The 16763-nt window shown below is 46.4% G+C and overlaps 1 protein-coding gene across 1 annotated transcript in view; it reads right to left on the bottom strand.

Annotated features, from left to right (window-relative positions):
• Positions 1–16560, bottom strand: part of LOC146859088 (myeloperoxidase-like) — a 139159-nt gene extending 122599 nt beyond the window's left edge. The window contains exons 1-2 of the mRNA XM_085649741.1: positions 16490–16560; positions 11468–11545 (exon numbers count right to left, since the gene is read on the bottom strand). Of these exons, the coding sequence (XP_085505867.1) occupies positions 11468–11543 (76 nt within the window). The 5' untranslated portion in view covers positions 11544–11545; positions 16490–16560. The remainder of the gene's footprint in view (positions 1–11467; positions 11546–16489) is intronic.
• Between the last annotated feature and the right edge of the window lie 203 nt (positions 16561–16763).

Here is a 16763-nt window from a genome sequence, read left to right as displayed (position 1 = left end):
ATTAGACTATCCAAACATCACTTGTTGAAAAACATCACAATTATGTGATATTCAGATTCAGAGTTTCATGACCAATCAAAGAAATGAGTCAACTAATTGGTTATTGTCTAAAAAAACAGGCTTCTATAAGTTTCAGGAGTGTTAAAGCCTATGCTGTGGGTGATAATTGAACCGCATTTGTATTGTCAGATGGAAATATTAAAAAGATCAAAGAATGCATATATTGTGAAACCACACGTGTTGTGTATGTGCTGGAATAGAGCTGCGGCAATAAATACGTAGGTAAAACTTCGCATACTCCAGCACCTACGAGCAGTCTCCAATAAGGACTTCACATATGTGATTACGAAACATATTTGGGAAGAACATAAAGATGATAGAAGCAATCTATGCTTTTATGGAATTCAACGTATTTCAGCCAACCCCAGAGGAGGTGATCTTGAACTGTCCTTGATCTGTACAAGAGCATTAGTTTAAAACATAGTCTCTGTATCTAACCGTTTTTTGGAGGAATGTCATGGTGATATGAGCATTTGCATACATGTGTTTCTCCTAGCACCTGATGACCTAAGCAAGATGCACACTACTACCTCAGTCATATACATTATTTTTTTTTGGTCATTGTTCTATTCCTTTCCTCTTCTCATTTCTTCCTTTCCTCCCCGTCCCCAATAGTTGACACCGTGGTTTGATTAAACAACAGATTAGTCACTCTCAAAGAGATGGTTAGGTATACATGCGATATATGTTTTTTAATTTCATGGTTGATTCACTGCCAGTGTGGAGGGAACCCTACCTTGTGTTTAACTGTCTTGATCCAACTGGTATTTTAATTTGGCTACTGTCAGAACCTTAGGGTAGACAAATGTCTTTGTTTACATTTTGACAATGTTTACATACACTTGATAAGCACTTTACTTTAAATGTTTACATAAATCTTCCAGATTGAGCTTCTCTAAAAATGTTTATCAATCTGTTTTGGAATTGTAGATCTACTGTAATTACCATGTATTTTATGCAATAGGGTTTTATAGGACTGCAATCTACTGTTTACATCTTGACAATGTTTACATGAAACACAAAAAGCACTTTACTTTGGATACTGCGCTATCATTTGAAGAGTATGCTAATTTATAAATCAATTGAAAGAAATATTCCTTTATTCAGAGTTATCTCTCGATTTTTAACTAAAGTTTATTGTTTACATCTAATCAAGCTCATCTAAAGTACACAAGCACTTTTATGTATATATATTTATATATGGTGATTGTATGGTTATTTACAGTTAATATATATCTTTTTGGACATTGCTCTCTCTTCCCCATTAGATGTAGTTGCTTTAATTTTGTGATAAAAGTGTCATTTAGGTTGTGTGTAAGCATATTGAAATGATAATACATGAATGTTTATTGAATATGGTTAGCACTGATAGCACTTTATTCTCATGCAGGCCATTTAATCCTATGCAAAAGACAACATTTGGCTGCATGTAACATCTGTAATAACATGAACTGGATCGATACCCTGGGTTGATCAAGCTAGTCTGCTCAGCACTTATAACATAAGTAATCCTTTGTCCAGCTGTATTTTAAATTGTAAATTGTTGACTTAAGATTGAAAGCATCGGTCAATGACATTATGTTATGAAACCAAGAAGGTATTGTGTATTAGATGTTGGATACTTCACCAGGTCGAAAGGATCTCAATTTTAACATGTCTAATGTTTCAACAGATATATTTTTTTATAAGGAATAAAATATGTATGAAGACAATTTCTCAGATTCATGTTACTGTGAATGAGTGCAAAATGGTGGCCGTAATTTGCCTCAGAAAGAAGCTGTTCATTGGTCTAGTTCCTTACTAACTAAAATCTATTTTATTTGGTTGGTGATAGACACTCTAGCTACACAACTCTATTGGTATGGGTGTGTCAATGGTTTTGAGAATGGTAGTGTGGAAGTTGGAGTGGGTATATGAAAGGTTATATTGGCGTGCAATTGGGTCAGAGATTCTGTGGATGATGTCAGCAGTGATGTCATCAGTTATGTCACGGACCATGTCATCAGTGATGTAATATGTGAGGTTATAAGCAGTGCATTGCGGTAGCATGAGTTATAGTTACCTCAGCTAACTAAAACTGCTGAATTTCTCTGGTTTTGTATGAGTAAAATGTCAGCCTAACTCTAACGTCCCTGTAACCTTTGGGGGGGTTTTCAGTGAATTTCTAAGGTTTTTTAAAATTCGTTTCCTAACTATAATGTCCCTGTAACCTTTGTTTTTTTCAGTGAATATACTTACATTTAGTTGTACAGGCATGCATGGTGAAGGCATATGTGTAGTAAAGACTTATGAGGTAAAGGCATTGCATTGTAAAGAATGCATGGTAAATCCATGCGTGGAAAAGGCATGCATTGTTCCATCTGGCATCCCTCCTGTTAGCCAAAGCCTAAAACCCACTGAACCACATTAGCCAATGGGTGAAATTGGCTGTTCAGAATACCCTGTCTGTATATGTATGTTTTGTGTTGTGTTTTGTATTGTTGGTTGTGTGTGACAATAGCTCTCACCTTACAGCAAAAGCTGTCTGTAGGCACCACTTGTTCACCGGTGAGATAACATGATAGCTTTCTCTTCCTCACATAATGGATCTGTGCACTGCAGTGTGCAACAAGTCCTGGTGAACACTGAATCCAAACTTGCATTGTTGTGTGCAGTACCTCCAAGTGTGCTCTTTGTGCTATACCTCATTGACTGCATACTGTCTGCAATACAACCGGCTATGCATTAACATGTGCAATACCTCTGAGTGTGCTTTGCTGTGTGCAATGCCTGAGTGTACACTTTGTGCAATACCCTCTAGAACTAGGTCGGAATGGCCTATCTATAGGGCAATCTGGCATTGCCAGAAGGGCTGGTCTAACAGGTCAGGGTGTGGGCCGATTTTGGGCTGTTTATGGACCTGTTTTATGGTCTGTTGATGAGTCGGTTTTTACTGTTGATTTGCCTGACGTTACCACAACCATTGCCTGCAATGAAAACACGTACATGAAGTATCCCGTGAAACACCTACACAGCATGTCTTTAAAAGTTCAAATCCCCAACCCCTGATTTGCAACTGTGGGTATAATTTTTTTTGCTATTGTATTGGTTTATTGGGGACACTTTTATTTTAGTGCCCGGGCTTCGTATATGTATGTTCATTGTGGAATACCTGCAAAGATGCTTTGTTGTGTGCAGTGCTTCAGAGTGTGCCTTTTGCACAATACCTCTTAGAGAGCACTGCTGTGCGCAATACTTAAAAGTGTTCTCTTTGCACAATACCTCCTAGAGAGCACTGCTGTGTGCAATACTTAAAAGTGTGCTCTTTGCACAATACCTCCTAGAGAGCACTGCTGTGTGCAATACTTTAAAAGTGTGCTCTTTGCACAATACCTCCTAGAGAGCACTGCTGTGTGCAGTACTTACAAGTGTGCTCTTTGCACAATACCTCCTAGAGAGCACTGCTGTGTGCAATACTTAAAAGTGTGCTCTTTGCACAATACCTCCTAGAGAGCACTGCTGTGTGCAATACTTAAAAGTGTGCTCTTTGTACAATACCTCCTAGAGAGCACTGCTGTGTGCAGTACTTAAAAGTGTGCTCTTTGCACAATACCTCCTAGAGAGCACTGCTGTGTGCAATACTTAAAAGTGTGCTCTTTGCACAATACCTCCTAGAGAGCACTGCTGTGTGCAATACTTAAAAGTGTGTTCTTTGCACAATACCTCCTAGAGAGCACTGCTGTGTGCAATACTTAAAAGTGTGTTCTTTGCACAATACCTCCTAGAGGGCACTGCTGTGTGCAATACTTAAAAGTGTGTTCTTTGCACAATACCTCCTAGAGGGCACTGCTGTGTGCAATACTTAAAGGTGTGCTCTTTGCACAATACCTCCTAGAGAGCACTGCTGTGTGCAATACTTAAAAGTGTGCTCTTTGCACAATACCTCCTAGAGAGCACTGCTGTGTGCAATACTTAAAAGTGTGTTCTTTGCACAATACCTCCTAGAGAGCACTGCTGTGTGCAATACTTAAAAGTGTGTTCTTTGCACAATACCTCCTAGAGGGCACTGCTGTGTGCAGTACTTAAAAGTGTGCTCTTTGCACAATACCTCCTAGAGAGCACTGCTGTGTGCAATACTTAAACGTGTGTTCTTTGCACAATACCTCCTAGAGGGCACTGCTGTGTGCAGTACTTAAAAGTGTGCTCTTTGCACAATACCTCCTAGAGAGCACTGCTGTGTGCAATACTTAAAAGTGTGCTCTTTGCACAATACCTCCTTGAGAGCACTGCTGTGTGCAGTATTTAAGAGTGTGCTCTTTGCACAATACCTCCTAGAGGGCACTGCTGTGTGCAGTACTTAAAAGTGTGCTCTTTGCACAATACCTCCTAGAGAGCACTGCTGTGTGCAATACTTAAGAGTGCGCTCTTTGCACAATACCTCCTAGAGAGCACTGCTGTGTGCAATACTTAAGAGTGTGTCCTTTCACAATACCTCCTAGAGAGCACTGCTGTGTGCAATACTTAAGAGTGTGTCCTTTCACAATACCTCCTAGAGAGCACTGCTGTGTGCAATACTTAAGAGTGTGTCCTTTCACAATACCTCCTAGAGAGCACTGCTAAGAGTGTGCTCTTTGCATGGCACCTTCCACACAGCATTGCTGTATGCATTACTTGAGAGTGTGCACTTAGCACAATACCTCCTACAGAGCACTGCTGTATGCATTACTTAAGAGTGCGCTGTTTGCACAGCTCCTCCTAGAGAGCACTGCTGTGTGCATTACTTAAGAGTGCGCTGTTTGCACAATATCTACTAGAGAGCACTGCTGTGTGTATTACATACGAGTGTGTTCTTAGCACGACACCTCCTAGAGGGCACTGCTGTGATCATGACTTAAGAGAGTGCTCTTAGTACAACACCTCCTAGAGAGCACTGCTTTGTGCAGTACGCTCAAGTGTGCTCTTTGCACAGCACATCCTAAAGCGCACTCAAGTGTGCATTACTTGAAAGTGTGCACTTAGCACAACACGTCCTAGACAGCACTGGTGTGTGCATTACTTAAGAGCATGCTCTTAGCACAACACCTCCTAGAGAGCACTGCTTTGTGCAGTACGCTCAAGTGTGCTCTTTGCACAGCACATCCTAAAGCGCACTCAAGTGTGCATTACTTGAAAGTGTGCACTTAGCACAACACGTCCTAGACAGCACTGGTGTGTGCATTACTTAAGAGCATGCTCTTAACACAACACCTCCTAGAGAGCACTGCTGTGTGTAGAACGCTCAAGTGTGCTCTTTGCACAGCACCTCCTAGAGAGCACTTTAGTGTGCAGTACGTTCGAGAGTGCTCCTTACAGAGCACATCGTAGAGGGCACTGCAGTGTGCAGTAATTAAGAGTGTGCTCTTAGCACAACACGTCCGAGCGAACACTGCTGTGTGAATTACTTAAGAGTGAGCAGTTTGCACAGGACCTTCTAGAGAGCACTGGTGTGTGCAGTACTTAAGAGTGTCCTCTTAGCACGACACCTCCTAGAGAGCACTGCTTTCTGCAGTACTTAAGAGTGTGCTCTTTGCACAGCGCATCCTAGAGGGCACTGCAGTGTGCAGTACTTAAGAGTGTGCTCTTTGCACAGCGCATCCTAGAGGGCACTGCAGTGTGCAGTACTTAAGAGTGTGCTCTTTGCACAGCGCATCCTAGAGAGCACTGCAGTCTGCTGTACTGAAGAGTGTGCTCTTTGCACGGCACATCCTAGAGGGCACTGCAGTGTGCAGTACTTAAGAGTGTGGTCTTTGCACGGCACATCCTAGAGAGCACTGCAGTGTGCAGTACTTAAGAGTGTGCTCTTTGCATGGCACCTCCTAGAGAGCACTGCAGTGTGCAGTACTTAAGAGTGTGCTCTTTGCATGGCACCTCCTAGAGAGCACTGCAGTGTGCAGTACTTAAGAGTGTGCTCTTTGCATGGCACCTCCTAGAGAGCACTGCAGTGTGCAGTACTTAAGAGTGTGCTCTTTGCACGGCACATTCTAGAGGGCACTGCAGTGTGCAGTACTTAAGGGTGTGCTCTTTGCATGGCACCTCCTAGAGAGCACTGCTGTGTGCAGTTCGCTCGAGTATGCTCTTAGCACAACACCTCCAAGAGCGCACTACAGTGTGCTGAAGAGTGTGCTCTTTGCACGGCACCTCCTAGAGAGCAAAGCTGTATGCATTTCTTAAGAGTGCGCAGTTTGCACAGGACCTCCTGCACTGCAGTGTGCAATACTTAAGAGAGTGCTCTTTGCACGGCACCTCCTAGAGAGCACTGCAGTGTGCTGTACTGAAGAGTGTGCTCTTTGCACAGCACATCCTAGAGGGCACTGCAGTGTGCAGTACTTAAGTGTGATCATTGCACGGCACATCCTAGAGGGCACTGCAGTGTGCAGTACTTAAGAGTGTGCTCATTGCATGGCACCTCCTAGAGAGCACTGCAGTGTGCAGTACTTAAGAGTGTGCTCTTTGCATGGCACCTCCTAGAGAGCACTGCAGTGTGCAGTACTTAAGAGTGTGCTCTTTGCATGGCACCTCCTAGAGAGCACTGCAGTGTGCAGTACTTAAGAGTGTGCTCTTTGCACGGCACATTCTAGAGGGCACTGCAGTGTGCAGTACTTAAGAGTGTGCTCTTTGCACGGCACATTCTAGAGGGCACTGCAGTGTGCAGTACTTAAGAGTGTGCTCTTTGCATGGCACCTCCTAGAGAGCACTGCTGTGTGTAGTTCGCTCGAGTATGCTCTTAGCACAACACCTCCAAGAGTGCACTACAGTGTGCTGAAGAGTGTGTTCTTTGCACGGCACCTCCTAGAGAGCAAAGCTGTATGCATTTCTTAAGAGTGCGCAGTTTGCACAGGACCTCCTAGAGAGCACTGCAGTGTGCAGTACTTAAGAGAGTGCTCTTTGCACGGCACCTCCTAGAGAGCACTGCAGTGTGCTGTACTGAAGAGTGTGCTCTTTGCACAGCACATCCTAGAGGGCACTGCAGTGTGCAGTACTTAAGAGTGTGGTCTTTGCACGGCACATCCTAGAGAGCACTGCAGTGTGCAGTACTTAAGAGTGTGCTCTTTGCATGGCACCTCCTAGAGAGCACTGCAGTGTGCAGTACTTAAGAGTGTGCTCTTTGCATGGCACCTCCTAGAGAGCACTGCAGTGTGCAGTACTTAAGAGTGTGCTCTTTGCATGGCACCTCCTTGAGAGCACTGCAGTGTGCAGTACTTAAGAGTGTGCTCTTTGCACGGCACATTCTAGAGGGCACTGCAGTGTGCAGTACTTAAGAGTGTGCTCTTTGCATGGCACCTCCTAGAGAGCACTGCTGTGTGCAGTTCACTCGAGTATGCTCTTAGCACAACACCTCCAAGAGTGCACTACAGTGTGCTGAAGAGTGTGCTCTTTGCACGGCACCTCCTAGAGAGCAAAGCTGTATGCATTTCTTAAGAGTGCGCAGTTTGCACAGGACCTCCTAGAGAGCACTGCAGTGTGCAGTACTTAAGAGAGTGCTCTTTGCACGGCACCTCCTAGAGAGCACTGCAGTGTGCTGTACTGAAGAGTGTGCTCTTTGCACAGCACATCCTAGAGGGCACTGCAGTGTGCAGTACTTAAGAGTGTGCTCTTTGCATGGCGCCTCCTAGAGAGCACTGCAGTGTGCAGTACTTAAGAGTGTGCTCTTTGCATGGCACCTCCTAGAGAGCACTGCAGTGTGCAGTACTTAAGAGTGTGCTCTTTGCATGGCACCTCCTAGAGAGCACTGCTGTGTGCAGTACTTAAGAGTGTGCTCTTTGCATGGCACCTCCTAGAGAGCACTGCAGTGTGCAGTACTTAAGAGTGTGCTCTTTGCACGACACCTCCTAGAGAGCACTGCTGTGTGCAGTTCCCTCGAGTGTGCTCTTTGCATGGCACCTCCTAGAGAGCACTGCTGTGTGCAGTACTTAAAAGCGTGCTCTTTGCATGGCACCTCCCAGAGAGCACTGCAGTGTGCAGTACTTAAGAGTGTGCTCTTTGCACGGCACCTCCTAGAGAGCACTGCAGTGTGCAATACTTAAGAGTGTGCTCTTTGCATGGCACCTCCTAGAGAGCACTGCAGTGTGCAGTACTTAAGAGTGTGCTCTTTGCACGACACCTCCTAGAGAGCACTGCTGTGTGCAGTTCCCTCGAGTGTGCTCTTTGCATGGCACCTCCTAGAGAGCACTGCTGTGTGCAGTACTTAAAAGCGTGCTCTTTGCATGGCACCTCCCAGAGAGCACTGCAGTGTGCAGTACTTAAGAGTGTGCTCTTTGCACGGCACCTCCTAGAGAGCACTGCTTTGTGCAATAACTTGAAGTGTGCACTACTGTGTGCAGTATCTGCAGCCGGCACTAAACCAACACAGAACAGTGCGCGTGCCCAAGGGGCCTTTTGATATATCTGAGGTATGGGAGTCTCACCGCATCTTGCAGGAGCGCGGCACTGGGTTCTGTTAAGCCACGGGGTGGCAGTGAGAAAGGAGCATCGTGAGAGCCCTTAGAAGCTTCCGCCAGTTCGACAAAACGCGCCTGACCTCTGACCCTACCGATGACACCGAGATGTCAGGAGCATCGGCGGTGCATTCCCCCAGCAGCAGACTGCTCAAGACACCGCTGCCGCCACCTTGAAGAGTGCCCTGTGTAGTGACAAACAAGTCACTCTCATGTCCTTCTCCAGCAGAAAGATTATAAATGGTGCGGATGGCGCAGTGGCACCGGGGCCCAGGCTTCTGAGGGGCCCACTGCCAAAGGTCAGGGGTATTTCATTCTTGAAGTGGGCCACTATTGACCATGCCAGGCCACTGGTGTTCATCCTCTCGCCCACTGTCCCAGCAGAGATCTCGGGCAGTGCCACTGCCAGCCCCAAGGAGATGATATTTCTGTTCTCCAAGTATACCTTGCCACTAGACGTCGGAATACGCTGCCTCTCCACTTTAGATCCACATCATCTCTAAAGGTTTTCAGAAAACGTCTTAAAACTTGACTTTTCTACAGTTAACTTTCCTTTTTAAACTGTTCTCCTATTCTTTTCGTACTCTGCTCAGTGCCAAGACAACCTCGGTATACGCTGCGCTATACAATTTTTTTTAACATAACATTCATTGCCTCCGCTCCTGTCCGAAGTCCCAGCTGTCACCAGCCTGTAACCCTCCAATCTCTGGGACATTACTTCTCTAACATGTCAGCGCAGCAGCTGTCAAGCCTCACAGATCCCGCCCTCCATCCAGCAGAAACCAGGGTGTGCTTGGTCAGTAGTGCTAGGGGAGCGTGAGCCTTGGATTTACCAACAAGCGACGAGGCCTACCCAACAAAAGAGGACAGGGCGGGCTCTCCCCGCCGGATGGTGGTAATGGACAGGTTAGCCTTCAGTTATTTGGAAACGTAAAGCCAGCCAGTGTAGGGCCTCTGTGCGATAATTCAGACTATGTTGTCCACTCCAGTCCAGTTCCTCTTCCAACCAATGTAGGAGAGAGACCCAGGACAGCAGGCTAGCATAACCCCATACCTAACATTAGCAGACCAGGTTTAGGATGGACAGTGAGAGCAGGACTTTTAGTAGCCCAGGTCGAGAAGCCTATTAGGCCTGCTCTCACCGCCCATCCTATGCCTGGTCTGCTGATGTTGGGTATGCACTTATGCTAGCGTGCTCTCACTGTTCATCCTAAGCCTAGTCTGCTGATGTTGGATATGCACTTTTGCTAACCTGCTCTCACTGTCCATCCTAAGCCTAGTCTGCTGATGTTAGGTATGGGCTTATGCTAGCCTGCCCTCACTGTCCATCCTAAACCTAGCCTGCTGATGTTGGGTATGGGCTTATGCTAGCCTGCTCTCACTGTCCATCCTAAACCTAGCCTGCTGATGTTGGGTATGGGCTTATCCTAGCCTGCTCTCACTATCCATCCTAAGCCTAGCCTGCTGATGTTGGGTATGGCCTTATGCTAGCCTGCTCTCACTGTCCATCCTCAGCCTAGTCTGCTGATGTTAGGTATGGGCTTATGGTAGCCTGCCCTCACTGTCCATCCTAAACCTAGCCTGCTGATGTTGGGTATGGGCTTATGCTAGCCTGCTCTCACTGTCCATCCTCAGCTTAGTCTGCTGATGTTAGGTATGGGTTTATGGTAGCCTGCCCTCACTGTCCATCCTAAACCTAGCCTGCTGATGTTGGGTATGGGCTTATGCTAGCCTGCTCTCACTGTCCATCCTAAGCCTAGCCTGCTGATGTTGGGTGTGCGCTTATGCTAGCCTGCTCTCACTGTTCATCCTAAGCCTAGTCTGCTGATGTTAGGTATGGGTTTATGATAGCCTGCTCTCACTGTCCATCCTAAGCCTAGCCTGCTGATGTTCGGTATGCGCTTTGCTAGCCTGCTCTCACTGTCCATCCTAAGCCTAGCCTGCTGATGTTGGGTATGCGCTTATGCTAGCCTGCTCTCACTGTCCATCCTAAGCCTAGCCTGCTGATGTTCGGTATGCACTTTGTTAGCCTGCTCTCACTGTCCATCCTAAGCCTAGTCTGCTGATGTTGGGTATGCGCTTATGCTAGCCTGCTCTCACTGTCCATCCTAAGCCTAGCCTGCTGATGTTCGGTATGCACTTTGTTAGCCTGCTCTTACTGTCCATCCTAAACCTAGTCTGCTGATGTTGGGTATGCGCTTATGCTAGCCTGCTCTGACTGTCCATTCTAAGCCTAGCCTGCTGATGTTGGGTATGCGCTTTGCTAGCCTGCTCTCATAGTCCATCCTCAGCCTGGTCTGCTGATGTTCGGTATGCGCTTATGCTAGCCTACTCTCACTGTCCATGCTAAGCCTAGCCTGCTGATGTTGGGTATGCGCTTATGCTAGCCTACTCTCACTGTCCATGCTAAGCCTAGCCTTCTGATGATAGGTATGCGCTTTGCTAGCTTGCTTTCCTGGACCTCTCGCTCCTACATTGATTTGAGGAGGAACTGGACAAGACCGTCCGGACTATCCCACAGAGGCCTACCACTGGCTGGGTTCCAAATAAATTAAAGTTAGCTTCATTAACCCTCTCCGTTCCCACAATCCAGTTGTGCCAACCGCCCTGTCCTCTTTAGTTGTGTCCACCTCTTTGCTTGTTGGACCATCTCAGACTCACACCCCCTAGCGTTATTGACTGAGCTCCACCCCTGAGGGCGTGAGCCAGGCCCCAGAGTACACCAGAGCAGTCCAGCTCAGTCCAGACATACACTAACCAGGCTCCGACGCCACTGGAATCAAAAGGCGTGATTCACGTTACACAAAACAACACACAGAAATCACAATAACAAAAACTGAGCTCGAGGATGGAAGGGAGCCCTGGGCCTTCGAGGAGGGTCACTCTGGATCCACTAAGGAGAGATGCTGATGCTTGTAGGAAAGAGGGACAGCTGCTGCGGGACAAGGCCTTACCGTAGAAAGAAGCTGCTGCTGTTTGTAAGAAGCCCAGTGCCAGCAGCAACCGGAGGGCAGCTCTCACGGGACCCATGGCTGAAAGGCAAGAACAGAGTTAGAGAAGGCCAGCCCGACTCCCCCCCCCCCCATCAACATGCACAGGAAGGGCTCTGGAACAGTCCGATGCTTGCCCCCACCTCCCACCATCTTCATCTAACCCCGGTGCCTGGCAGAGTTCGAAATGTAGGGAGGCCTGGCTGCATTCCAAGACAGCCCATCTGCCCGCCATTTGTACTTGGTGACGTCAGGCTTGTCATGGGCATTACAGAGGATGAACAGAGCCTGGGGGCATATCAACAACAACCGGCGATAATTATCGCTCAGCGCTCTTAGCGTGAGGATAATTATCGCCGGCTAGCGTGAATTTTTATCGCTGAGATAGCGTGCTATTAGCAACGCTTATCTCAATAGCGATAAAAATCTACACGCTAACAGGCTAACGTGAGATTATCGCTGGAAACCCAGCGATAATCACATGTTACCTTGTTGATAGGGACAGGCAAACTTAGCCATGATATCCTCCTTCCATAGGATATCATGGCTAAGTCTGAAAATTAGCAGACGTAAAAAAGCAGCGTTAACCGCGGTTAGCGCTGCTTTTTTTGTCTCTAACAGGGTTAGCGACATTCTTGATAATAGGAGAAATGTCGCTTAGCGACATTTCTCCTATTATTTTACTCTGGAACGCCCCCTTTGCATCTCATTAGAGATGCAAGGGGAAGCGTAGAGTAAAAGGGTGCTAACATGCAAATTTGCGTGTTAGCACCCTGTTGTTGATAGGGTGCTAGTTTTATCTCTGCTTTTTTGGCTTTTAAAGCCAAAAAAGCAGAGATAAAGCCCTTGTTGATATGCCCCCTGGTTCCCACAGCCGGGTGAAACCTGACCCTGGGGGTGCACAGAGGGCTGACATGCTGCAGTACTGCATGCTGGGTCAGTCTGGTACACCCTGGCCAGCACTCCTTGAACCGGTCATATTCTGCTGTACAGAAATGTTATAACATAATATATACCAGTGGGCGTATCAACAAGCAAGCAAGGTATGCATGCAGTGCACTGTGTGTACCTGTCACACAGTGTGTCCCATAGAGAACTGTGCACAGAGGGCATGCCTCTTACCTGCTGTGCCCTAGGCACTGTACCTCTCCCATGTACAAATTAAGCATTTAAAAGCCAATTTCTACCAAAAAGACATTCTATGAATTAGTTTCTACAAAAAGGGTAAATGTCATTCAGACTGAAAATTCTCATTAAACAGTTTAGATGAAATGGTTTCTCAGTAATGGTATTCCATGAAATTGTTTTTCTATGAAATCTCATATAACCCTCTCAGACACAGTACAGGCAGGGTGAATCTCTTACCTTCTCTAATATCTCTTAGATACAGTACAGAGAGGGTGAATCTCTTACATCCTGTTCCCTCTCTCAAATACAGTACAGAGAGGGTGAATCTCTTACCCTACTGCCCTCTCTCAGGTACAGTACAGACAGGGTGAATCTCTTACCTTCTTTGCTCTCGCTCAGACACAGTACAGAGAGGGTGAATCTCTTACCCTACTGCCCTCTCTCAGATACAGTACAGACAGGGTGAATCTATTACCTTCCCTGCTCTCTCTCAGACACAGTATAGAGAGGGTGAATCTCTTACCTCCTGTGCCTTTTCTCAGATACACTATAGACAGAGTGAATCTCTTAACCTGCTGCCCACTATCAGATATAGTACAGACAGGGTGAATATCCTACCTCCAGAACCCTCTCTCAGATACAGTCCACAGAGGGTGAATCTCTTACCTCCTCTATCCTCTCTTCGACAAATTATAGCGAGGGTGAATCTCTTACCCCCCCTTCCGTCTAACAGGTAAAGTTCGGACAGAGTGAATCTCTTATCCCCGCTTCCATCTCCAACGTACAGTACAGACATGGTGAATCTCTTAATTCCTCTACTCTTTCAGATACAATACAGAGAGGAGGAATTTCTTACCTCAATTTTCCTCTCTCAGATACACTAGAGAGAGGGTGGTTCTCTTACCCCGCTACCCTTTCTCAGATATACTACAGACAGGGTGAATCTCTTACCCCGCTGCCCCCTATCAGAAATAGTAAGGTTAGAGTGAATCTCTGACCTTCAACGCCCTATCTCTGAACAGTAAAGACAGGGTGCGTATCTTACCTCCAGCAACTACTCTCAGATGCAGTACACAAAGAGGGTGAATCTCCTATCTCCTATATCCTTTCTTAGACACACTATAGACAGGGTGAATCTGTCACCCCCTTACTTCCATCTCTCAGGTACAGTACACACATGGTGACTCTCTTATCTCCTCTACTCTCTCTCAGATTCAGTACACAGAGTGTGAATCTCTTACCTGCTGTGCCCTCTCTCAGATACACTAGACACAGGGTGAATCTCTTACCTCCAGAGCTCTATCACAGATACACTAGAGACAGGGTGAATCTCTTCCCTCCAGCATCTCTTTCAGATACACTACAGACAGAATTAATCTTTTCCTCCTCTGTTCTCTGTCAGATACAGTAAAGGCAGGGAATATTTATCACCTACTGAGCCCTCTGTCAGATACAGTACAGACAGTACAGCACCTCATGTGCTCTCTGTCAGATACTCTACAGACAGGGAGTATCTCTTACCTTCAGTACCATCTCTCAGATACACTACAGACAGGGTGAATCTCTTACTTCCACTGCCCTTTCAGATACACTACAGACAAGGTGAATCTCTTACCTCCACTGCCCTCTCTCATACACACTAAAGAAAGGGTGAATCTATGACCCCACTGCCCTTTCTTACATACACTACAGACAATGTGAATCTATTACCTCCAGAGCTCTATCACAGATACACTAGAGACAGGGTGAATCTCTTCCCTCCAGAATCTCTTTCAGATACACTACAGACAGGATTAATCTTTTCCTCCTCTGTTCTCTGTTAGATACAGTACAGGCAGGGAATATTTCTCACCTAATGAGCCCTCTGTCAGATAACGTACAGGCAGTACAGCACCTCCTGTGCTCTCTGTCATATACTCTACAGACAGGGTGAATCTCTTACCTTCAGTACCATCTCTCAGATACACTACAGACAGCATGAATCTCTTACCTCCACTGCCCTCTCTCATACACACTAAAGAAAGGGTGAATCTCTTACCCAACTGCCCTCTCTCACATACGCTACAGACAGGGTGAATCTCTTGCCTCTAGCGCTCTCTCACAGATATACTAGAGACAGGTTGAGTCTCTTACCTCCACTGACCTCCATCAGATATACTACAGAAAGGGTGAATCTCTTACCTACACCGCCTTCTCAGATATACAACAGCCAGGGTGAATCTCTTACCTCCACTGCTCTCTCTCAGAGACACTAGAGCAGAGGTCTTCAAACTGGGGGGCGGGCCCCCCTAGGGGGGCCTCAAGTGATCCCAGGAGGGGTGCCAAGCTCTGGCCAGAAGAGAAACATTATGCTTTGTTTTCAGCCAAAAAAAAAAGAACGGAAGTAAGCAGGTCTGCAATGGGCCATCAGTACCATCCTTTGTCATTTAAATCCTGGCTGGGAGAAGGTGTCAAAAGGGAAAGGACTCCAGGTATTCTCCAAAACCCCCACTATCATTTCAAATAATCACACTGTGGATACTTTTACACATTAGTAAGGCCTGCCTCACCAGAATAGTATGTTTGGAAAACATGTATTGTTTGCATTTCTAAAACAGTGGCAGAACTTATCTGCAGTGTTTAAATAAGTCTAGACCTATTTAAACATTGCAAGTTTAATAGCATAATTGTGAAAAATGTTGAGGGGGGGCCTGGTGATTTTTTTTCAACACTTGGGGGGCCGCGGAATTAAAACGTTTGAAGACCACTGCACTAGAGAGATGGTGAATCTCTTACCCCACTGCCCTCTCTCACATACGCTACAGACAGGGTGAATCTCTTGCCTCTATCGCTCTCTCACAGATATACTAGAGACAGGTTGAGTCTCTTACCTCCACTGCCCTCCCTCAGATATACTACAGACAGGGTGAATCTCTTACCTACACCGCCTTCTCAGATATACTACAGACAGGGTGAATCTCATACCTCCACTGCTTTCTCTCAGACACACTAGAGAGATACTGAATCTTTTACCCCACTGCCCTCTCTCACATACGCTACAGACAGGGTGAATCTCTTACCTCTAGCGCTCTCTCACAGATATACTAGAGACAGGTTGAGTCTCTTACCTCCACTGCCCTCCATAAGATATACTACAGACAGGGTGAATCTCTTACCTACACTGCTCTCTCTCAGACACACTAGAGAGATGGTGAATCTCTTACCCCACTGCCCTCCCTCACATACGCTACAGACAGGGTGAATCTCTTACCTCTAGCGCTCCCTCACAGATATACTAGAGACAGGTTGAGTCTCTTACCTCCACTGCCCTCCCTCAGATATACTACAGACAGGGTGAATCTCTTACCAACACCGCCTTCTCAGATATACTACAGACAGGGTGAATCTCTTACCAACACCGCCTTCTCAGATATACTACAGACAGGGTGAATCTCATACCTCCACTGATTTCTCTCAGACACACTAGAGAGATACTGAATCTCTTACCCCACTGCCCTCTCTCACATATGCTACAGACAGGGTGAATCTCTTACCTCTAGCGCTCTCTCACAGATATACGAGAGACAGGTTGAGTCTCTTACCTCCACTGACCTCCCTCAGATATACTACAGACAGGGTGAATCTCTTACCTACACTGCTCTCTCTCAGACACACTAGAGAGATACTGAATCTCTTACCCCACTGCCCTCTCTCACATACGCTACAGACAGGGTGAATCTCTTACCTCTAGCGCTCTCTCACATATATACTAGAGACAGGTTGAGTCTCTTACCTCCACTGCCCTCCATCAGATATACTACAGACAGGGCAAATTTCTAACCTACTGGGTTGGTAACTGTACAATATATGACCTCTCACCTGCTGTGTTCTCTGGCTGGTCCTTTGCAGAGACAACGTTTCTCTAAGTTTTTATAGACCCAATGACTCGTGACTCAGGGAAGTGAGTCCAGTAAAAACAACTCCTCCTCTTTCCCCTGTTTCCATGGGTCTTGCATAATGATGAAGCTCCTCTCCACCTGAAACCACCAAACCAGAGGAAGAGGAACAGACTGTCCGCGCTCAGTAAAACACTTGTGAGACACGTGTGAACACACACCCCACAGAAGCTGACCATGAACGCACCCACACACTG

This window comes from Triturus cristatus, chromosome 3_2, assembly GCF_964204655.1.
Source record: "Triturus cristatus chromosome 3_2, aTriCri1.1, whole genome shotgun sequence".
In the NCBI taxonomy this organism is placed as follows: domain Eukaryota; kingdom Metazoa; phylum Chordata; class Amphibia; order Caudata; family Salamandridae; genus Triturus; species Triturus cristatus.
The sequence above is the reverse complement of the archived record's forward strand: the minus strand, read 5'-3'. Positions and strand labels throughout refer to the sequence as shown.